Source organism: Gadus chalcogrammus, chromosome 2, assembly GCF_026213295.1.
Source record: "Gadus chalcogrammus isolate NIFS_2021 chromosome 2, NIFS_Gcha_1.0, whole genome shotgun sequence".
Classification (NCBI taxonomy): domain Eukaryota; kingdom Metazoa; phylum Chordata; class Actinopteri; order Gadiformes; family Gadidae; genus Gadus; species Gadus chalcogrammus.
In genome coordinates this window covers 23,745,661-23,770,151 of record NC_079413.1, presented here as the reverse complement: position 1 = coordinate 23,770,151, position 24,491 = coordinate 23,745,661, and the positions used below count along the sequence as shown (strand labels likewise).

The 24,491-nt window shown below is 45.7% G+C and overlaps 1 protein-coding gene and 1 pseudogene across 1 annotated transcript; one reads left to right on the top strand and one right to left on the bottom strand.

Annotated features, from left to right (window-relative positions):
- Nucleotides 1–1,435: 1,435 nt before the first annotated feature.
- LOC130400746 (conserved oligomeric Golgi complex subunit 1-like) lies at nt 1,436–11,661 on the top strand (annotated as a pseudogene).
- Nucleotides 11,662–14,856: 3,195 nt separating this feature from the next.
- On the bottom strand, nt 14,857–20,894 carry LOC130402655 (uncharacterized). The gene is made up of 9 exons (XM_056606927.1): nt 20,767–20,894; nt 19,599–19,748; nt 19,232–19,303; nt 17,612–17,662; nt 17,233–17,375; nt 16,963–17,063; nt 16,721–16,878; nt 15,876–16,187; nt 14,857–15,428 (listed from the first exon to the last, which is right to left on the bottom strand). Exons 1-9 carry the CDS (start codon nt 20,855–20,857, stop codon nt 14,857–14,859), a joined length of 1,650 nt encoding a protein of 549 aa, XP_056462902.1. The 5' UTR covers nt 20,858–20,894.
- Between the last annotated feature and the right edge of the window lie 3,597 nt (nt 20,895–24,491).

Genomic DNA, 24,491 nt, shown 5'->3' with positions numbered 1-24,491 from the left:
TGGTCCTATAAGCCTAATCATTCTTTAGTATACTTTAGTCTTTGATGATCCAAACTTTGAAAGTTGAATTGGTTAACTTGGAAAATAACTTTCTTAAAAGGGTGATTAAATGTCAAAAATATTGTTGTGTCCAGATGTAAAATTGAAGGTTATTTTAGTAACAACATTTCAAGTTGTTACATAGCTTACAAGAACCAACACAGGGACACGTTCATACATTTAGAATGAATATTTTAAGCATTTTCCAATTCAGAGTACTGTACTACTACTCAATTGTTTCAGTTGAGTTATTGTTCAGCAAAGCCCTGTTCAGAAAACATGGTGAAGAAAAAAATTATATTCTAAGATAAAATACAAACACCTAATTCCTTTACGATGCATAACATTTAATAAAAAAACGGATAAAAGCAAAAACAATTTTACTTATCTAATCTAATTAAACTGCGACCGCCTGCAACAGCTTCGGCCCTTCCTAATGTTGGATATATCAGTTCACACATTCATATCCTAATGCATTTCCCTTTTGTTTGATGCCTGTTGGTGTGACTTGTGTAGAGCTTAAATTCTAGTTTATATTATTTAAATATGTAATTAAGTAAAATAAACAAACTGGCTTACGGTTTCGAAACTGGTACATGGTTACAAATATGTAATAAGATAACGCAGAAAGAAAAGTATCACTTAATCGAATAGTGTTGGATATAACAACGTCTAACTGATCACTGTTTTGATTGTTTGTTTTGTTTTGTTTTGTCTTGTTTTTGTTTTATTTATTTATTATTTATTATGTTTATTATTTATTTTTTTCCATAATGTCTTGTTTTTTTTAAACGATTTATGATGACTATAGGATCTGTAAGGTGACCTTGGGCGTCTTGAAAGGCGCCTCTAAATTAAATGTATTATTATTATATTTTTTATATTATTATTATTATTATTATTATTATTATTATAATGAATGTAACATTGATGATGGCCTCATTGATCAGTAAAGCGCTATAAGGCCTATTTATTACTTGCAAACAAGGGTATTTGTGATCCTTGTACTGGTGACAAGATCTTAACCGGCGACATATTGTCTCTGCAAAACTCTAGAACTTTGATTTCACGAAAACTATAAGAAAGATTAATGAAAGACGAGTATTGCTCGTCAACGTGCGCTACTTGGTGTCGCACGCATGCTTGCTTGCACGTCGGTCTTGGACGCACGCGCGCGTGCGCAGTCAATCACTCACGCAAACTGTGCGGTATTTAATTAAAAAAGGTAAATATGAGGCGGATGTAAAATAGAAAAAACAACGTATTTCATTCTATTACCAAAAAAAATAACATGGCCATAAACCTGCTTACGTGGTTGTGTCCGGAAGTTTATTTCTACTGTTTTCCGGGTTGTGTCAGCCAATGGGATTCAGTGGCGTCAATGAGCCTGCTACCAATGACTGTCAGTACGGCGGAGTCCCTCCGTGTCTCGGAGATTAAAGACCCTTGGGTCTTGTTTGAGCGCTACAACACTGAAGAAATTCGCCGAATAGAGCGCAAGGTCCGCGGCGAAATTGAACAGAAGAAGGAAGCTCAGGCAGATGGTAGGCGAGCGCTACCGGGATCTGATCGACGCGGCGGACACTATCGGAGAGATGAGACAGTGCTCGCAGAGCGTCGTCCTGTCTATCCAGGATATGAACCACTACTGTCAAAAGTTGAAACAAGGGAAGCCCAATAGAGAAACAATCGCTAAACAGGAGGTACGTTGTGCAAGCTTCTATGTAGATGGAAACACGCCCCACTAAGTGCGGTGTCAAGTGTGGCTCAGAATGGGGTTATTACATTTACATGACATGTAAATAGTGGGGAACGTCAAACTTTCACAACTTGTACCCATATATTAAATTGTCATGTCACGAAAATAGCTGTATTTGTATGTGAGAGATCGGTGTATCTGTCTAGCATTTGCATAGCTGGTATCCCACGTGTAATCGTTTACCTTTTTTTATTGTCTACCCCACCAAACACGAATGTTATCAGACCCAGTTGAAGATGTCAGGGAAAGGTTCTACAACATGGCAGCACAGATCCGGCTCCTCCTGGAGATCCCCGAGTGTATCTGGAGCGCCATGGAGTCGTTGCAGTACCTCAAGCCCACCAGCTCTACCTGCTCTGCTGCCACCTACACGGGATGCTGACGACTGGAGACCGCCACAGGCCCTCACTGCAGCCCCATCCTAGGCCCGCTTACCCATACTCGTTCGTCAAGTGGCAAACAACCAGACACTCAGGTAACCCTAACCCTAACCCTTTACCATAGAATAGAGTACAACATCATTGATATGACTATAAGATGGATTCTTATAGAAAGTGAGCCGTGGTAAGTTAACCGTGGGTTTTCAAGAACATACATGTTTGATTTCACAATCTTTCTGAGCCTATCATTTATGTGCAAGATGAGTAAACATCAAAGCTACCAGCTGCGACGAGCATTAGCCCATTCGGTTCCAGCCATTTCCCAGCATCCTACAGCTGTGTGTATAGTACTACGGCTCGTGGATCACAAAGGGGCAGGGAAAACGCTGGGAGGGATTCCCCCACTCACAGCCAAACAATAAGGCTATTTGACCGTAAGGTTAGATTGAGTATAGACTCTTATAACACAAGGCATTAATATAAGACAGAACATTTTTAATCTACCAGCCAGGGCATGGGTGGTAGAAGTCTAAACCAGAACACACTGACCTTGGACGTGTTGTCCTGGTATATATAAAATATCATATTATGAACATAAAAAGGGGATTCTAGATAGAGAGGTAACTGTTGAAGGTCATGAACTTTATTAAGCTACTAATTATATGGTTTTATTGCGCAGTAAATCGGATGCTAAAGGTGTTGTGATATTATTGTGGTCTTTGTTGAAAGCTCAAACTTTCAGCAAAGATGTGAACAAAGGTTGCTCCACTACTCCATCTCTCGTCTCACACAACACACCCACACACACACACACACACACCCACACACCACCCACACACACACACACACACACACAAACACACACACACACACACACACACACACACACCACACACACACACACCACAACACACACACACCACACACACACACACACACACACACACACGAGCAGGTCGGCCATCTGCTCCACAGTAGGTCTCTGCTCCGGGGCGGGCCGTGTCGGACCCAGGCCATCGCCGATGGCCTTGGTGTCCCACCATGCTGCTTGGAGGACAGCCACCCTCGCCAGGCGCTCGCTGACTTCCTGCTGGCCAGGAAGTCCAGCAATACCAGCTGCTGAACCCAGCCACAGCAAGGTCATGTCTGAGGGATTCACGGCGGTAATGTCATGTCACCTTTTATCGCAGAACACCTGTTTTTAAATATTATTTTACATTTGGGGAAAACCCCCAATATTAACAGCCAAGCAGATGTAATAAAGGAATGTTGTTCCTCAGGGGCTGTGGATCAAAGCCCAGGTGTGCAGCTTGGTGGAGCTGCTGGTCACCACTCTCTTCCAGGCCTACGCCGTCTTCTAACATGCCCCCTGAGGAGGCCACAGGCCTGTGGAGGGTGCAACTGACCTGCGGCATACTCTTCTCCACCCTGGAGAAACGTCACGTCCACGGTCCCCGCAGGTGAGAGTCGGATTAAAAGAGGACAGAATGGTGTTTCAGTGTGGTACCGTTTGAGTAAGGCGGGTTTAAAATGTCCATGTAAACCACTTTTGATCTTACAGGTAAAGATAAAGGATATTGCAGGAGGAGATGAGCACAGGAAGCGTGTTCAGGTACCTCCCGTCGTCGGTCCTCTGAGTTCCAGCCGGTGCTGCGGACGCTGGCGCGCACCCATCCAGAGGGAGCAGCTCCGCGACACGCTGCAGCAGTGGATCACACCACGTACGTCGTGACCACTCTGCCAGACTCTTCAGAAGGGCTTTAGGCCCCCCCTATGGGCAGGGGCAGTGGGGTCCACAGTGGAGAGCATTAGGAGGTGTTTAGGAGCGGACTGAAGAACGTGTTCAACGTGCTCCGGTTGGGGATCGGCTTAGAGAATGCGAGCCAAGCTCGGGTGTGTCTCTTTTATGTTACACATTGTGAGGTTTTTAATATATGTTGTCGAATGGCAGCCAATCATTCTTGACATGATTCTTGCTGAGCTGTGTGTGATGGAACTAGAAGGACACACTCTTCTCGACTTATAAAAAACATATTTAACCGGATTAGTTGTATCAATCTGTTTATTGAATTTCTTTACAATTCTTTGTGACGATTTAGATTGATTTGAATGTTGCCAATTAATCCAGATTGCTGGTTGGGTGTTTCCCCACTGTGTGACCCAAACGTCCCTTCGTCTTCTCAAGGTGTAAGGAGGACATTTGCAGCGGCATCAGTAGCCTGCTGGTGTATGTGACCAGCCTGAAGGCCCTGGCGGCCATCAGAGATGCTATCTGGGACCTCCTCTCCACTGACTCCATCAGCCTGCACTGGGCAGTGTGTGTCAGTGCCTGCTGGAGCGCCCCCTGGATGTTTGGGAGGACTTCCTGCAGCTTCTCTTCCTCCAGCGCCTGCAGGTGAGCTGTAGCCTTTCCTCAGGGGAGGGTGGTGTCGTTTTACACACAGTCAATCAGAAGTAGTAGTCGGGTGTTGGCAGGTCGCTATAGATCCTCCCGTCTGCTTTCCATCGGCCCGTCCTCTCTCAAGGCCATCACTAAAGACCAAATGGACACCATCTCCGTCAGCTCCACCCAGCTCCTCACCTCGGCCCTCCGGGATCTAGAGGGCCCCGCCCCCCAGGCCGCAGCGCCCCCTAAAGGCCACGGCGGGCGCTTTGAGTCGGACGTCGCCTCCTTCCTGTGGTCCGAGGCCCCGGGGACCTGCTGAGCGACAGCGCCTGGGGTGAGCGTGGCCCAGCGCGACCCGCAGCACCACAGCGGGCTGCCATGAAGACGCTGGCGCTCACGCCTGCGTGCAGAGCTTCTGCACCAGCTCTGGACCGCCAAGCCTCCGCACCCGGCTGGACGACCTGCAGCACTACCTCCCCGTACAGGACCAGGTGCGTTGGTCGGGCTGCTGCATTGTGGGAAGAATCAGGATCACCGTTATTCAATGTCCCTCCCCAAATAACTTTGATTAATACGATTTAAAAATACACAAAATGGTCAAAAAGAAATGTTCCAATCTAAAATAATACACAGATATGTGATCCAGTTGTTCTGCCATTTCTATAAATCATTTAAAATAAATATTAATAAAAAATAAAAAAACTCGACTGTTAATTTTGTGATCGTTGACTCTAATCGCGATCAAATTTCGATTAATCGCCCAGCCCTAACGCGTGGCTCAAGTAGCTGAATGTCAATTGTAGCATTTGTAAACTTGTACCTCTTGAATATAAACATATTCTGAAATCATTCAACACTAGAGAGCACGCAACGCTTGCATGTATTATTGTCTATAGGATGAACTAACCCTCTGAAGTGCAGTACATGTCAGCCTCAGCAAGGCTTCCTGAACCTCCGTCCACCCCTCATGACGAACGTCTCTCTCTTCCCCGATCGCCAGGGTCCTCCTACACCAGCCCGGCTCTCCAAGGCACCAGGCCGGCCAAGGGCCTCGCCGCATCAGCCTTCGATCGCTTCAAGACGCCGCCGACGTGGAGCAGAGCTTACGGGACTCCTGCTTGGCCTGCGTCCAACAGATCCTGTCTCACATCCGGTCCGAGCTGTCCTCCGGCGAGCCCCACCCCGACCTCGGCACGGTCCTCTTTGTGGCCCGCCTGTGCCAGTCCATGGGGGACCTCTGCAACGAACCTCAGGCACTGCGTCTTGGGAGGGAGGGCAGCTCAGAGGCCGCCAGGGAGACCCCCAGACCGGGGAGGAAGCTGGGCAAGGCCAAGGCCTCCGGCCCAGGTGGGGCCCGCCCAGGCCAGGTGGGTCGGCCTGAGGCGGGACCCTCGGGGCCTGCAGCATGGACGCCTACCGCATCTGGAGCAGCGCCCTGTCCAAAGGTAGAGGCCCCTCCACACGGGTCGGATCATTACGTTTAGGGTTCAGGAGCACAGACCATAGAAACCTCCGTGTAGGTCCCTGTGGTCTTTTTATTCCGTTGTTGGGGCCTTAAATCGTTAAAGGTGATGTATTCTACCACCAGTGTGAGTGGGATTGGCCGTTACAAGCCGTTTTGAAATCTCCCTCTTCTGACATCTGGATGGGGCGTGTCCCCCTAGAGGTGGTATAATAGGTCACCTTTGATCGCTATAAGGACGGGCCCGGGGATTATCGTCTGACATCTGGATGGGGCGTGTCCCCCTAGAGGTGGTATAATAGGTCACCTTTGATCGCTATAAGGACGGGCCGGGGATTATCGGCGTTCCAGGTACCTTCTAACCGGGGGCGATGATGTTCTGCACAGGCACTGGTGGATCATTTTGCAACGGCGCTCAATGGCGATACTCCGGGTGCCATCCTGAAAACGGCCACGAGCTGGGAGGAGCTAGAGATCCAGGAGGAGGCGGAGTCGGGCAGCAGCGTCACGTCCAAAATAAGACTTCCTGTGCAGGTGAGTCACTCGCCGCCAACGTTATGGAACTCTTTCAAGCAAACAGGTGTTTAGTTGACCACTGTGTGTGAATCCCTTTGTGGCCGGGTCTCCTCCAGCCCTCCTGGTTCGTCCAGGCGCTGCTGTTCCAGCTGTGCCTGGAGGTGAACAGAGTCGGCGGCCACGCCTTGCCGAGACCCACCTTGCATGAGCTGCTGAAGTCCTGCCTGGACCAGGTCCTCCATCACTAACCACAGCATCACGCAGCAGACCCAGGACAAGGTGAGGGCAGGGACACACCACCGCACACGTCGTGTGCACCCACACATGAGCGGGCTAAAATGTGTGAGAGTAGAGAACATGGTGTGTTGTGATTCTATTATTTTTAAATAATCGTATCATTGAGCACTCTGTATCTGATGGCTGAAGAGCTACTGAACGTGGGAGCTGGGTAGCTCCGGGAACCAACGCCAGGTGAAGGGCCTTGCCTTGGTGATGGGCAGGGCAGGGGGTGAACGTGCACGCATCGGGTGGTGGGGGAAGAAACCAGAGCGACACTGGGCCGTAACCCGTGTCCTGCTTGTGTGCGTCTGCCTCCCAGGACCACGGCTTCCCCGTGACCCAGACCAGAGCGCTGCAGCTGCTGTTCGACCTGCGGTACCTCTGCACCACGCTGAGCCCCCGGGCGGAGGGGGGCCAGGGCGGGCGCTCGTCTCAGGACCCCAGGTCAGCACCCGGCTCCTCTGTTGGATCATCAGAGCCTCATGCAAACACATTTGCATATTCTCCTCCAACTTGATGTTTTGTGCGTGCGTGCATCTCATGCACGTTGGTCAAATGAGAAACCAAAGTACAGGAAAGGTTCCTTAATGGTGCGTGTACAAAGCTGCATTCCACCGGTTTGTAAATGAACGCACGAGTTCATGAGAGGATGAGTGATCATATATCGGTCTGAGGACACTCCGGCCCATTACTGCAGAACCACCGTTGAAAACTAAAGGCACCAGGACAACAAATTGCAGAGCTTGAAGTCCTTAAGTAAATCGTTAAAGAAAAGGTGTTGTACACAACGGGTCAGAAGTGGTGTTCGAGCACCTACTGTCCTGCAGTACCACAAAAAATAAAATAGATTTGTTTTGCCAAGAAGCAATCAATTCGTCAACGTTGTTGTGTGCTTCAGGTGTTTTATATTAATACCGCAGACATAGAATTGCAACACTTTGGTTGTCTGTTGCATTCAAAGCTCTCGAGTGTCTTACAGCAGCGTGTCTGTAAATATCTCCTCTTCTGCCGACTGTCTCACCCCCCAAATGGACGTCTCTGTTCCCTCTCGTCTTCCAGGATCCAACAGGTCTGCGATTGGTTGGAGGGTTTCATAGATCCCTTTGATCTTGACGTGTTCACGGCACCACTCAGCGCCCACCTCAACCGCCTGTCCCAGAGGACCTCGGTACGGACCCAACATGGCCCACAGAACGGATGGAACCTGTGAAAGGGCAATCGAGATCATTGCTAGTGTCTTGTTGTATGAGATCAAGTCGGCCTTTGATTGTGAAGCATTGTGGACGTGCATTTCTGTCAGTGCATTACTGGCTTTGGCCTTGCAGAAATATGTTAATATTCTTCACAAATTGAACCGGAAATTGTATTTTTTATTCGCAGGTGCTTTTGGGGTTCTTAACAGACACAGAGAAACAATTTGTGCAGCGAAACAGCGCTGGGAGCTCCCAGGAGCAATACAACATCCTGCCACTGGCCAGCAGCCAGATCAGGTAATACTGGAAGCATTGTCTGCAAAGGGTCCTTATTACGAAAGCCATGGTAGGATGAGTAAGCACAAAGGTGTGTGTGTGTGTGTGTGTGTGTGTGTGTGTGTGTGTGTGTGTGTGTGTGTGTGTGTGTGTGTGTGTGTGTGTGTGTGTGTGTGTGTGTGTGTGTGTGTGTGTGTGTGTGTGTGTGCAATCCTTGTTATGAAAGACATGCTAGAATGAGTTAACATAGAACAAATGGCAGGTATCTATCAAAGAAGTGTATTACTGGGATTCTGAATACAGGTGTATTGACTGATGGGAAAAAGAATGCTTTTGGGACCTGTTCTAACCTGCCCCGTTTTCTCCTCATTATGAATACCGTATTTTCCGGACTATAAGTCGCGGTTTTTTTTGTAGTTTGGCTTGCCCTGCGACTTATATTTCGAAGCGACTTATATGCCAAGATTGTGCGTACATAATCTTCGGCCGCAAGATGGCACCGTCATTCATTAGGCCTACAACTGAACGCTGCAAGCCTACTGCACCACCGAATAAATTATATTCTCGTCGTCATCGTCCTCAATGTCCTCCGGTTCAACCAAAGCTACCCCAGCCTTAGCTGCAATGTTGTACAACATAGCTGTCACACATATCACAGCGCATGACTTGGCCGGCGAAAACTGGAGCCCTCCGCTGGACTTGTGAGCGCAACTTCCACCTCCCGATCGTGCGCTCAGGTTTAGGACCGCGGCGCATACGCGTCCGGTGGAATCCCGGTGTCACTGAATTCGGTATACTCTCAACTACGAGTGGGACCGACACACCTATATTGCTATTGCAATTTTATTCAGTCTCTCCAGACTAAACGTTCTTGTTTAAATGTTTAAAAATAAATGCGACTTATACACCGATGCGACGTATATATGTTTTTTTCCTCGTCATGGAGCATTTTTTGACTGATGCGACTAATACTCGGGAGCGACGTATAGTCCGGAAAATACGGTATATGTTATGTAGTTGGAAAGGAAATCAGCATCACAGCTTAATTAATTAAAAGAAATGAATGGAAATGTATGCATAATAACTTCAACCTAAGCTACCCAGAAGCACAGTCAGTGGGTGTGAGTGTGGGTCTAAGCGTCTCTGTGGTCCTCTTCAGGTTTGGTCTGCTGCCTCTGAGCATGTCCAACACGAGGCTCACCAAGGCGGACCGACAGGCCGTCGATCCAGTGTCACGGGTGAGTTGCAGAAAAGGTTTAAGTGTGCGTTTGTGTGGTGGGATTCAAAGTGTTCTCAATTGACATGTCGACATTGCTGCCTTCATTCTTTTTTTGTTTTCACGTCTTGTTGCCTCACCCTGGGTAAACACTGTCTGTTGCACTCTGCCTTTCCAGTATTTTGAATAGCCGGAGACCAAGGCAAGTTCATCTGTGCCCTGTGTCGTTGCAGTGACGTTGTGTTTGTCTGTGTTTCTCGTTCTTGGTGTGCTGTGCTGGTCTCCCTACCCTGCGGGATGTATTTTAACATGCAGTGTGACTAGTTAGTTTTCTTCATCCTCCTTACATTTTGAATGGGTGCATAAGTTAACGGTTTAATATTTCACCTACTTTTGCATATATCCATACGCACTATCAACCCCGTGCAAAAATGACCAAATTATTTTGACCCCCCGTTGAATATGAAGCAGTACATGTTTTACCACCCATGGACTTGCAACAATAATTGCATGATTGTTGGAACTTCTCTCTTGAATGAGGCTAATAAGAAAAGGCTGTGAGTGATTAGTAACCATTTCTTTGCAACTTGTGTGAGCAAGCTGGTGGGTGGACCAGCTAGTCGAACCAGAGTCATGAAACGGATGGAGTGAGCCCTGTGTTGCATGCACTCTATGACCGCGTGTGGGCCGGGGGTATGCCTGGTTCCCTCAAACTTCTTTATAAGTTTGTACTCTGTTCGATGCACAAGAATGAGAAAAAGTCTAAAATGATTGTGAATTAATGAACAGAGGGTCATGAAATCATGCAGAAAGTCCCTTTTTATTCCAAGTAAAAGATTTATTTTTCAGTTTTTCATACATCATCAGAATTGCTTCGGTTGATTCCTTACCAAGTGGGTACCATCTTCCCCCCCACAGCATACATGCAAAATGGGTCAAATATTAATTTAACAATTAACATTTTTGGTGCCAATCAACAATTTGCTGTGTTTAGCTACTTACCTCATGATGTTGTTGTTTTTTCACTACTTCACACTTGTTGGGGTGTTTATGGTGAGATGTTCAAGAAACCAACGGCCATTTTGAGTCTGATTTATCCGTCATTCCACTATTTTTCAAGGTTTTAATACAAATTCGTATTATAGTAGTTTAAAGAACCAATCATATCAATTTTAGTATTTACTCTTAGATGTTTGGCTGATTGGGTGTCTGAATCATGAACACTATTGAAAGGGCAATGCTTAGTTAAGAGAACTCTTCAAGGATCCATGATGTTTATTTCTCCCTGTCCATCTCCAGGCGACGCCCACCAACTCAGCCATAGACCACAGCTTCCGCCCGGGCAACCTCTTCAGACAGCTGGCCCACCAAGAGGAGGAGCCCGCCGCCCCTTCCTTATTCAAGCTCAGCTGGCTCTCTGGCATGGCCAAATAGGTCTGTCCCCGTGGACATCGTTACGGACTTTGAAGGAACAATTTCAAATATGTCATCTATTTGGTGTATTCTGTTTTCAACCCTAACCAGTCAACCTTCTCTTTTGTAACAGTTGGTGCGGGATGATGAAGTGGTTTAGGAACATTCTGTCTTCTTCTATTAAACACAATATGTTTCTGTAAAATCAAATATCAGCAAAGATTATCCTACTAAATTAAATCATTAAATATTTTATTATGTTACCAGGCGTCTTTGGTTTTACTTTGTGTGGAATACTTGTACATTTGTTTATTTTCTCTCGCCATAATGTTGGGCTAGCTGTGTCACTTAATAAAGCGACAGAATTGTAACCGCTGTTAACATGCCAATTGATCAATTTCCGATGTAGAATTAATAAGGATAGCAAAATTATTTTTGTTAAAGATACCTCCCACTGCCTAGTGTCTGTTTACTTCAGACGACTGTGGCCAAATGTTCAAAATCTTCTGTGAAACCAAACAAAGATTCAGAATATACTACAGACATTATCATTTTTAATTTCCTACAAACCCTGTGGTGAATTGTGTCAAGATGACGATCATGCCCAGCAATCACTCAGGATTCATGTTTGTATGATAATATCGATTAAAAGAGGGTTTATAACGCAGCCAGCTGGAGGGAACGTTATATCAGCAAATCCTTCAGAAGCATCACAGAAACATTGAATAGGAATGGAAAAGGAAAGGACATGCTTATATATTGAAGGAAGCATCCAACAACATCAAAGGTTTGAAGTTACGTACGTATATAACTTATGTATTTCATTTGAAAGCTCTTGGCAGCCCATCATTTATTATGTAATCCTGTTCACTTGCACACGCTTGTTGGAAGCATACAATCATTACCAATAAGAGTCTGCCCCCCACCACGTGCCTCTAATGGTGGCATTTATAGATATATTTTCAAAATGCGGCTTAAGCTTTCTAAGAAAGTCTCTGATTTGCAAGAGCCGCTCTGTTTCCATCTTTAGAGCACTGTCATTCAAACCAGCGGTAAAGGTAGGGTTTTCACATACTGGAATATCAGTGATATAAGCAGCTTTAAAACAAAGAAACGTTCTGCAGGGGCCTAATCTGATCCTAATTCTACCAGGAGGAGGCAGTACGCAAGATTGTTTGTGGCCCATGTAGCCTACTTTGTATAGTAATAATAATAGTAATGAAACTCATTGATACATATATATATAAATAATAATACATTAATATCTATATACAAACACACACACACACACACACACACACACACACACACACACACACACACACGCACACACACACACACACACACACACACACAGACAGTAGAAGCATTCAGATGCAAGGTGCTTCTACTATTTGCAATATCATATGTTGCCTCTTTAGGAACCCTTGTGGCGATGGTCGCTGACACTGGGAAGGACTCACGATGGAAAATCACGATGGAAGCATATATGGAGCAAAATTAAAATGGCAATGCAATTTGCAATTCAATAAGTAATTACATTATGCAATTGACAATGCATTATGCAATTTCATAATGTAATTTGTAAATACGTTATTCAAAGTGTGTTTTAATATGCAGAGGGACAATGCAATCCTCAATTAAATTTGCAAAAAGTTATAGCAATAAAAATAGAATAACATTTTGTCAAATTCTTTGAGTTCCTTTATTCAAATTGAAAAGCTATAGCGTCCCCGTGATTGCAATCCACTTCGCCACGCTGCGTGTGTTACGATATTCAAATGACATTTCAATCCGCAAAACGAACGCTTTGCAAAAGATTTGGCAAAACGTAATACAAAACGTTTTCCTAAAAGTCAATATGCAAAGTGGCAAACGTATCAGCCAATCAGCGTCTGAGCGGGAAATACGTCACTTTCTATTGCCTCCAAGGCAGAGCTATACTCCAAGGGTATCTCCCTTATGTCCATGGTATCTCCACGGTGGGTCTCCCGACCCTGTTTCGCAGTGCCAGAGCGTTCGTTTTGCGGATTGAAATGTCATTTGAATATCGCTCCCCACGGAGCGTGGCGAAGTGGATTGCAATCACGGGGACGCTATAGCTTTTCAATTTGAATAAAGGAACTCAAAGAATTTGACGAAATGTTATTCTATTTTCATTGTTATAACTTTTGCAAATTTAATTGAGGATTGCATTTTCCCTTTGCATTTTTAAATACACTTTGAATCACGTATTTACAAATTACATTATCAAATTGCATAATGAATTGTCAATTGCATAGTATAATTGCACATTGCATTGCCATTTCAATTTTGCTCCATATGCTTCCATAGTCCCTGGCTGCTGCGATGTAATATTCTGGTGCCGGCAGATCCGGGGTCAGATAGACAGATAGTCAGTCTGAAAGCCAAAAATGAGTCAAATATGGATATGCCTTTTGCGTTTTTCGTCTTTTTTTTTTAAGTGTGAAACTATTTTGAAATGTATTGATTTTAGGATTCTTGTTCATTTCACATAGAATAGCCTCATCCAATCAGGTCTATATTCTCGCGCAAAGCATCATGGGTAGGATATTACCCAACAGAAGAGGAAGAAGGGCAGTGAGAGTGTGTCCGGCCGTCTGTCTGTGGTTTCTTTCTACAACCGACAGAGACACTGAGGCACCCCCCCCCCCCCAACCAAAACCCAGGGAGGAGGTCCCAGAATAAAATCGGAATAACATTTATTATTTTATTTATAATAAGGCACTTATGGAAGCATTATTCACTAATAAAACAAGAAATCATCGGCTGAACACACGAGAACATTCAGTTGGATCCACTGAGTTGTTTATTACAATTATGCTTCATTAACAAAAAAGACAGAAAAATAGTCCCTTACATGAACACAATAAAAACGAGGACTAAAACAATAGAAGCAGCAGACTTTACAAATCATCAACAGGTGTGCACATATCTTTAATAACTGAACATGTTCTGCGGCCGCTTGGTTCCCAACAGAACACAAAAAATCAAGATTCAGTTTAAAGTCATTTACAACATGCAACATTATCCCATAGACATCTTGGTTATTATGAATAAAACATAACATCTGCTTTAAATCAGGTCGCAAATCAGGATTATGACAAAAATGATGATATAAGAGCCCTTAAGACTTAAACTGTTATATATAAAGATGGACCATCAATAGGTATTTTATGTACATTTCAAATAATAAATGTGCTTATCTAACTATGGGAGATCTTAAAAGCCTTTTCATGGTTTATCATGCTATACCAGGAGAGAGAGAGAGAGAGAGAGAGAGAGAGAGAGGGAGAGGGAGAGGGAGAGGGACAGAGACAGAGACAGAGACAGAGACAGAGACAGAGACAGAGACAGAGACAGAGACAGAGACAGAGAGAGAGAGAGAGAGAGAGAGAGAGAGAGAGAGAGACTATAACTGCCACAGAGACACTGAGTCGTCAGTCCTCTCAGTATGTGTGTTTTTATGTAGGTTTGTTTTTGTGTGTGTGCACGTGTGTGTGTCTGTCTGTGTGTGTGTGTGTGTGTTTTTGGTGTGTGCGTGTGTGTTCCTGTGTCTGTGTGTGTGTCGGTGTGTGTTTGTGTGTGTGTGTGTGTGTGTGTATGTGTTTGCATGCGTATGTGTGCGTGTGTGTGTGAAAAGTGCCGCCCCTCCACCCTCCCCCCCCTCCCCCTCCCCCTTCCACCCCCCTCCCCCTTCCACCCCCTCCCCCCTCCACCCCTCACCCATCCCCCTCCACCCTCCACCCCCTCCCCCCTCCACCCCTCACCCATCCCCCTCCACCCTCCACCCCCTCCCCCCTCCACCCTCCACCCTCCCCCCTCCACCCCTGAGGCACCCCGCAGACCCCCCCCCCCCCATTTCTCTACAACTGAGGGACCACCGAGACGCCCCCCGCTGCCACTGGCTCTCTTTCTACAGCCGACACAGAGAGGCTGACCCCCCCCCCCATTTCTCTACAACTGAGGGGACCACCCAGAGCCCCGGGAGGAGGTCCTCCTGGGTGAAGGAGGACCAGAAGGTGTGGAGGTGTGTCAGTGTGTCTGAGGACCCTCCTCCACCTGGGGACACTCTGTAGAAGGACAGAGAGCCAGCAGGCCGGTCCAGATACACTCCTACTCTGGTGGAGCCAGCGGGGCGGAGAGGGAGGTCTGTCTCTCTACCGTTGTACTGGACAGAGTAACGATCATCACGACAATAAAGAACCCAGGACTTGTTGTTCTCTCCAAGCACGCTGTCACCACCCCCTCCTCTCCTTGTGATTCCTCTGTATGTCACTCCTATAACAACCCATCCTTCCCTCTCTACCTCCCAGTAACAGCGGCCAGTCAGAGCCTCTCTACCCAACACCTGGGGCCGGACGTCAAATCTGTCTGGGTGATCCGGATACGACTGGTCCTCTCCAACCCACGTCACCTTCCTGTTGTCCTCAGACAGAGAGAGGTGTCCGTTGGCCGTGTTGGGGTCCAGTGTGAGGTCACAGGCATCTGAGGGAGAACCAGACATGATGAGCTGCTGAACCGCTCTTCATCCTCATCATCATCATCATCATCACTAGTACTGTTCTCCTGCTCTGTGTACATATACATAGATATGAACACATACATACATATACATATGTACACATACATAGATACACACACCTCAACAATAACGTTATGAAAACATCAACAACAATATTATGAATACATCAACAACAATGTTATGAAAACAATCAGAATCAGAATCAGAAAGGATTTAATTGCCAAGAAGGGTTTTACACCAACCAGGAATTAGGCTTGGTGAATAAGGTGCATACATTAAGACAATAACAATGAACAATGAACAAACAGTGATAGATATATAACACAATATAAACAAGCAGGGACATAAGTGATGAATTAAAAATAGGATGAATATATCAACAAACGTCTCTCCTTGGATCCAGGACTTACCAAAGACAAGCAGCTCAGCGCTGTGATTGGCCGTGCCAGCACTGTTGCTCGCCATGCAGCAGACCGTGTTCACGCCGTACCTCCCACCTCTGACGAAGAGGAAGCCCCTCTCCACCCAGGCCTCTGATTGGTCGTCTGTGCCGTCCCTCTCCAGGGGCCTGCCGTTGTGGAGCCACTCTACTGTGGGCTCCGGCGTGCCGCCGGCGTGGCAGGTGTAGCGGGCCGTTTGGCCCACGGGCAACACGTGGGTAGAGGAGTGGAACTCTGTGATGCTGGGGGCCTCCTCCTCCTCCTCCGTGGGCATCACTGAACCTGAAGAAACCAGGAGGAGAGGAGTGAACGTCTACAACACGGATCTAGAGATGCAGCGTCAAACACTCCCTTCACTCTCTCCTAACACCCGTCCACTAGAGGGCGATCCAGGGGATTCACACCCAGTATTCTGGCCTGCCTTTTCATACATGATTGAGTATCACAGCAGTGTCCACAAAGATTACCCAGGGAGGGGAAGTCACTCCACGAAGAGATTAACGAGTCGGGGGCGGAGCTTGTGGAGGAGAACGCAAAACCGTTCAGCAGCTCCAATAGAAACTAGTGCAGGTGAACCCAGAAAGGGTTGACCCTTGTGATCTGACCTCAGTAGACCACAATAGAAACCTGACCTCAGTAGACCACCATAGAAACCTGAATTTAGTAGACCACAATATAAACCCAGACCTTGGTAGACCTAAACACATCCAACAACCTTTTAACTCACTTAAAGAGTGTATTTACTGTATCTACGGCACAGAGAACAGAAAGGAGGATCCGTTCTCCACTCATGAACACAAACAAAGTCTACGGACCCTCTTTGTTCCGCTCAGCCTCCAGATGATCCAGGTCTAGGACCTTCTCACAGATCCAGTGGTGCAGTCTGTTACACGGCTCTTCAGACCAGCCGTCCTCCCCTGCTACGACGCAGTCTCTTGCTCCGCCGTCATCGCGTGGTTTAACGTGTCTCCAACTGAGAACCACGAGGAGGAGACAGTGGAGGTCAGTCCGTCACTCTCAGAGAAGAGATGCTGCTGAACAGAGTCTTCAGCCTTACCTTGAGGTCATGGGGTTACCATCCACCCACTTGTGGGTCCCCTCCTTCTCTCGATCACTCAGTCCAATCCAGGAAGAACCCATCAATCTGCTGACAAACGCCTGTTTCCAAAGGTAATAGCATCTGTTGTCATGACCACAAAGTACACACACACACACACACACACACACACACACACACACACACACACACACACACACACACACACACACACACACACACACACACACACACACACACACACACACACACACACACACACACACACACCAGTTCTTCTCTGCTGTTGATGACCACCAGGTCTGCCTTTCTCTTCTGACAGTCTTCTCTACTGGCCCTCCAGCCCTTCTTCGTAGTAGAAACACGGTAGAGACTCTTGTCGTGAAGCATCCAGCCCTGAAGTGTCAATTCATCTGTTGAATGTAAAAGAACATCCTCAACAAACAGAGAACTGCTTATCTTACGGTCTTGGTTACGGACACACAACCCTGAGACCTGACCTTAACAGACCACATAGAAGCATGACCTTAATAGACGACAATAGAAACCTGACCTTAGTAGACCACAATATGAATCACAGAAGCAGAGGGTGTTTTTGAAATGAATGTTGATGACGCGATTGATTTAATAACGTGGATAAAACCCTCACCGAGTTCATCCAGTAAGTTCTCTCTCCCCTCTATCCAGGGTGACGGTGAGTCTAGGACAGGACAGAGGAATACAGAAGATATGAGCTCTAAAACAGAACGACATCGTCACTAAACATCACAGGACCCACAGCCAACCAAACACAAAGTCCATAATATTAATACTAATTAAAATAGCAATAACTTTTGCCTATAATGTTACAACGTATAACATATAAGTTCAGCTATGACGTAATGAAGCAAGCATAATAATTTCCTCTCTGCGTCATGAAGCAAGCATCTTTTGCCCGCCAACGGAGCTTCATGCCAATTCATTCTCAACCACGGCCGAGATAACCACCGTAGCATGTCTCTACCTGTTGTGGAAGAGGGAGGGACGGCGGAGAACCAGACGCAGTCGGTCCATAATATCGTAACGACCACGGAAGAGGCAGTGAATGAAGTATTGATCAGACAGCGATTTATTAGATACCAACCGCTAAACCGTTGGAACGCACAAGACCGGTAACCATAGCAACGCCAGTAAACAAACCCCTCGAAGCCCAAGCCCTACGCGCTACGGCCGTCCGGAGGCTCACACAGCTTTTGGCCGTAATATAACACATTAAATTATATAATACTATACACTATTAGATATAGAGCTCCGGGAGTGCAAACGGCAACAATCCCTTTCTCCTCCATGCTGCGGTTCACCCCGGACGGCACTGCGGGGAACGGTTGGCCGGTTGAACGCTGATTGGCTGTTACGTCACTCAGTGGCCACGCTGATGAACGCTGATTGGCTGTTACGTTAGGTCCCTCAGTTGCCACGCTGAAGAACGCCGATTGGCTGTTACTTACGTTACGTCCCTCAGTGGCCACGCTCTTGAACACTGATTGGCAAGATTGTGAGGGCAAGATTACAGATTGTACATTGGCTACCTGACGTGAGAGATGTTTTTTTATTGTTAACAGAAGAATGCGTCATTGAGATTAAACATATCTTCAAGTGATCTGGCCAAGAGAGGCAGCAGTAGCCTACAGTCACACATAGCCTACACATAAAACATAAGAAAAATAAAACAACTGATACAGTCGGCAGGGGGGCAGGGGGGATTTCAATATCACAAGACACTTCGGGAGGCTCAATGTGGTGGATAATGTTTAAAGAAAAATAATGTTTTGCAGAAAAGTGTCTATGATGGACATAAGGCTCAGGTGGGAGAGTGTGTCGACGGCGGGGCTGTTATCTCAATCTTGCCGTTGTCTTGAAACATCTGCATCCGCGTGTGTGCAGTGTGTGTATGCACGTGCATGTGTGTGCGTGCGTGTGTGCATGTGTGTGTGGTGTGTGTGTGTGTATGCGGTGTCCTGCGCTGCCCTTGTCTTGAAACGTCTGCATCAGCACGCCCGTGTGTGCAGTGTGTATGCATGTGCGTGTGTGTTCATGCACGTGCGTGTGGATTGTTTGTGTGTGTGTATGCTGTGTTTATGTGTGTGCGTGCGGTGTATGTGTGCTAACCCTATTATTATCACTAAATCTAACAAAAACAATATTTAACATTATCATTGCTATTAATACAATCAATGCTATGATTATACTGTATTGTAATTCTATTTAGGAGGATATGATTGAGACTCACTGAAGCGCAGGGAGATGAGGAGAATACTCAGCAGTCCGATGCTCACGATGACAGTGATGTGAAACCATAGAGCTGTTTAGGAGTAGGACACACACACACACACACACAAACACACACAAACACACACACACACACACACACACACACACACACACACACACACACACACACACACACACACACACACACACACACACACACACACACACACACACACACACACACACACACACACACACACGGTCACTTCGGCTAAAAAAGTTTTATAAACATAAATCTTAAATGTATTTGGAGGAAATCATACTTTTTTGGATCATTGTTTTGGACTGGATTATTTCTTTTAAATTCTGTATAAAGGGGCACCTACCAAATCTTCTCTTCCTGGTCTCCTCCCGGTCCAAAGACGTGTCCTCAGGGTCCTCAGAGAGTCCAGGGTCCGGTTCAGAGATGGTGACCATTGTTACTCTCTGACGGCTTCCACGGCGTCTGAAGTTAGCCTTCTTCTTTGCTCTACCAGCTGAAAAAACAACGTCACTTGATTTCATTCTGACCAATTATCAGCGTGCACTCCGATACCATCAGTGTAAGGAAATGTTTTTCTTCTACTGCACACAGACTCACGAACGCACTCAAGCACACGTACACAGAGTAATGTACACACTGATATATTCATACTGCGTGGCTGTCATTCACAGTCCAGACTCCCTACGGTCTGCAGAATCCCTCCCCGTCTTGAAGAAACACCTGAAGACCTCTACTGAGAACACCTCAGTAAGTGATGACTGGTACTGTGGCTCTCGTGTTTAGAACACACTTAAGCAAAGCAAGTACTGGTCTCTAGCATACATGTTATCATTCCCTCATTATTGACATATACGCGCTCATAGGTATACAGTAATACACACAGAATCACATACGTACACACACAGTAATGGAGGGGGGACAACATGTGGCCTGCGTGTCACCAGGGTCTTTCACATCGGCCCACGCAGAAAATATGAGGACATGTATTGTGGGATAATTTGAGATATGGTCATATTAATGACAAACTTTATAGAATTATGTTAAATTCATAAGTTCACCTGATATCGCTTCAGTTAAATGAGCAGCCATTATTAAAACACAAAATTGTTGATTAAATAAACCATTGTCAATCTAATGTTACGCTGCACTACCATTAATAATAAGTCATGAAAAAACTAAACTTGTGCTCTGCTCCCTAAAGTTACTCTGCACTCTGTTCCACGTATATAACGGACATATAACAGGAAACACACAACTACTTGAGATGCCTATCAATAGTCCGTAACTCATGGGCGTAATCTCACGTCAAGTAAGGTAAATACAAGCTTTTTGTCTCAAACACACACATGTCGTTATTTAGGAGAATAAATCTGTCTATACGGTCACTGGTTCATCAGGTCGGCCTATTTAACTTAAAACTTTTTCTAAAAGTACATTTTAAACGTATGCAGATGAAAATACATTTTTTTTACTGTATTATTTATTCTAACTCCTCTCTAAAGGGCACCTACCAAATCTTCTCTTCCTGCGCTCCCTCCGGTCCAAAGACGTGTCCCCAGGTTCCTCAGAGAGTCCAGGGTCCGGTTCAGAGATGGTAGCCATGGTTCCTCCCTGACAGCTTCAGATGCGTCTGCTCTCAGGAGTCGGCTCTGATATATCAGCTGGAAAAAACACGTCGCGTGTTTTAATTCCGAGCAGTCGTCAGCCTGCAAATCTGATATCATCAGTGTCAGGAAGTGACAGTCGACACTCTTATCAGAGTGAAGACTCACGGACGCATGCAAACACAAAAATTTCCTCCCCCATAAGGTCCCCGGACTGTTAAAATAATAATTTACATCCCAATCCATCCCTACCTGGAGAGGTATCTTTTCCCTGATCGATTGCTTTTTGTAACTCTCCTAGTGAGAAAAACATATTGACATCATCGTAATTATCATAGTTAATTTGCAGTTTATTCATGTGTTTTCCCAATATTTCACATCGCCTACTTCTATTTACATCAGTTACATTGTTAGAGCTATGTACTTTATGGAATTGCTTAACTAACATATTTTCTTTTTCTTTGTTATTAATAGCTACAATTCCATCACAGTGAAGGACAGGGACTGATATCTGCTGACAAACCCGTCATTCTATGAACAAGACTCCAAATCTTTTTTATGGGCGTATCCGGTCCTATGACACGTCTAGCCTTAGCTCTACGTCTCTTATACTCAATAGCATAGCTCTCTAATATATGTTTCCTCAACCTTCTATAGGCCCTATTCCTAGCTCCGACTGCATCGTTACATTCTTCGCTCCACCATGGTACCATTGACCATTTTTTTCTTAGGAATATTCTGTACTGCAGCTGACCAGATTACCTTAGTTAAAGAATTATTCCACTCATCTACCCCTTTCTCACTACTTATTAATGATAAACCCATATTTACATCCTCCTCAAACTTGATCCAATTAGCCCTTTTATAATTAAGCCTCAAGGACAGATTGACTGGTTCCTCAATTAAACATCTACCAAATTTGCAAATTATTGGTACCTGATCGCTTCCCATTGTATACAGATCCATTGTCTCCCACCTACTAATTAATGCCAACTCTGCTGAAGCAATTGTAATATCTATGGAGGAAAACCCTGTCCGACTTGTTCTGAACCATGCAGGTCGACCATCATTTAACACAACTAGCTGGTTTTTGTCTATAAACTCTTCTACAATTTTCCCATTCCTATTTCTCTTCTTGCTTCCCCACAGCTCATTATGTGCACCAACCCACACCATTGGTTCACTAATCCTATCCAAAATGTCCTGAAAATGAATCTCCTCCAACTTGATGCAAGGGTTACACAAATTAACAATGGAGATTTTCCCCCGGTCAGTCCCCACTTCTGTGACAACACATTCCAACACTGTGTCCATCTCCATTATTTTATATTGAACTCCATTCGTAATAAAAGTTGCACACCCCCCTCCTGCCGTACTCTCTCGATCCCTCCTTTCACACTTATATCCCGGAATTCTAAAATCCAGTCTTGGTTTCGACCAAGTCTCCTCAATGCAAATTAATTCTGGCTTTTCCTCAAGCCCATCCAACATTTGTTTAAACTCTTGCCCATTTGCAACCAGACTCCTGGCATTCCACTGCATTAAATAAAACATAACACAAAGGACACTAATCCCCATCAGAATCCCCATGTGTACTTTCCATTTCCTCTTCCTCATTATCATCCAAGCTTGGATGTTGACCTCCATTTGACCTCTGATCTTCACTCTCCTGAAAGTAGGTAAACTCCCATATTTCCTTAGGATTTATTCCCTTGAAACCTAGCAGCCTTTCTGCAGCAGAAGCAATTTCTCGCGCCACATCAGACATTTCTTTGCCACCAATTTAACCCTCCACATTGCTTCAGCCATGAATGCCAGTAGCCCTTTCTTGCTTATCAAAACTGAATCATCATTTACAGCTATAGCATGCCCCTTTGCAACATCTCTTGCGACAGCCGTACTTTGACTTTGACTGCCCACCCTGCTCTCCTCCACCCTTCTGGCTGCCTCTGCATAAGATATTTGGTTTTCCTTCTTTATTCTTTCAACATTTTCTGCTTTGACAGTTTTGACCCCCCCTGAAGGAAGCCAGGTGATCACCCCCACAGTTACAACACTTCACAGGTTCATGCACTCTTTTCCATCATGATCCTCGCTACATCGTCTACACCTTTGCTTTCCTCTACACACAGCTGCCACGTGGCCATATCTCTGGCACTTAAAGCATCTCAGAGGAGGTCTTTCACACTCTCTCACTGGGTAACTCATGTATCCCAACATGACTCTCCTGGGAACCACATCATCTTTAAAGGTAAGAAGGACAGGAGCGGTCCCTCCTCCATTCTCACCCTTCCCCATGCGCTTTGCAGCCATGACATCAGCCCCCTTCAGACAAGATAACAACTCTTGCTCCCATTTTGCAGAATAGAGGCATGCATTACATCACCTATCTCTTTTTTTAATTCATGAGTCAATTTAAGGGGACTAGCAGCAGAAAACCCAACACCTCCCTTCACTTTGATCAGAACCGTAAACCCATCATCACTTTTTTGGTCTGGTCTCATTGCTTTTGCCTGTGAATTATCCACATCACTGTCTGGAGAATGATATCCTCTCTCTTTCCTTTTGAGTCCATCCTCGCCCACTGTACTCCTTTCCCCCCCACCCCCATCCGCTCCCGTCGGCGTGGGCCGACTCTGATTTAGGCACTCCCCAACTCAGCGCCCGATCGTCAGATCGAACAGCTGAGTTTGCACAGAGCCGTGCAGGGATATCGTTCCCGGACCTATACAGGCCGTCGGGAAATATCCCTACAAACAGATCCCCACAACACCCAAGCTGAGCAACCCAAGAATCAACCAATTCAGAAATCTCCTTTAGCCGTTGTTCTGAAGCCAACAACTTGAGGTAATAAACAATTTGAAAACACCGCCACTAGCACGCCACTACTCCACCCTGATCCGCTTCCTCTCCAACTCGGACATCCGGTTCACGTCCGTTAACGTGCCCTAACCCTCCCGTGTGTCTGATGTCAGTCCACCTGCTCCTTTTAAAGCGTCTCCCTGGCTGTCCAGCCAGGTGTCTCCCATCCCGCTGATTGGGGTTCGGTCTGTGCTCTCCGTCGCCGGCTGGGTGGGTGACGGTGGTAACGGCCATCCAGGACCAAACCTCGGGCTCGTCCGGGCCGAGGTTTACGTGGCGGGATGCCACAATATGTAGCAAAATTCAAATGGCAATGCAATTGACAATTCATCATGCAATTTTATAATGTAATTTGTAAATACGTTATTCAAAGTGTGTTTTAATATGCAAAGGGACAATGCAATCCTCAATTAAATTTGCTAAAGTTATTACAATAAAAATAGAATAACATTTTGTCAAATTCTTGAGTTCCTGTATTCAAATTGAAAAGCTATAGCGTCCCCGTGATTGCAATCCACTTCGCCACGCTCCGTGTGTTGCGATATTCAAATGACATTTCAATCCGCAAAAGGCTTTGCAAAAGATTTGGCAAAACGTTTTGCAAAACGTTTTCAAAAACGTAATCCGAAACGTTTTCCAAAAAGTCAATTTGCAAAGTGGCAAACGTATCAGCCAATCAGTGTCTGGGCGTGAACTACGTCACTTGCTCGTAATTTCCTTGTTCACGTTTGTATGTGTCTTGAATTGAACATGTATTGTTTTTGTATTGA

What these genes read in the sequence shown, in the direction of transcription:
- LOC130402655 (XM_056606927.1), bottom strand. Translation starts at nt 20,857, where the DNA reads ATGGCTACCATCTCTGAACCGGACCCTGGACTCTCTGAGGAACCTGGG. An exon ending in TCAACAGCAGAGAAGAACTG is followed by an intron (nt 17,064 to 17,232) that starts GTGTGTGTGTGT and finishes CTTTGGAAACAG; the next exon opens with GCGTTTGTCAGCAGATTGAT. An exon ending in GGTAACCCCATGACCTCAAG is followed by an intron (nt 16,879 to 16,962) that starts GTAAGGCTGAAG and finishes CGTGGTTCTCAG; the next exon opens with TTGGAGACACGTTAAACCAC.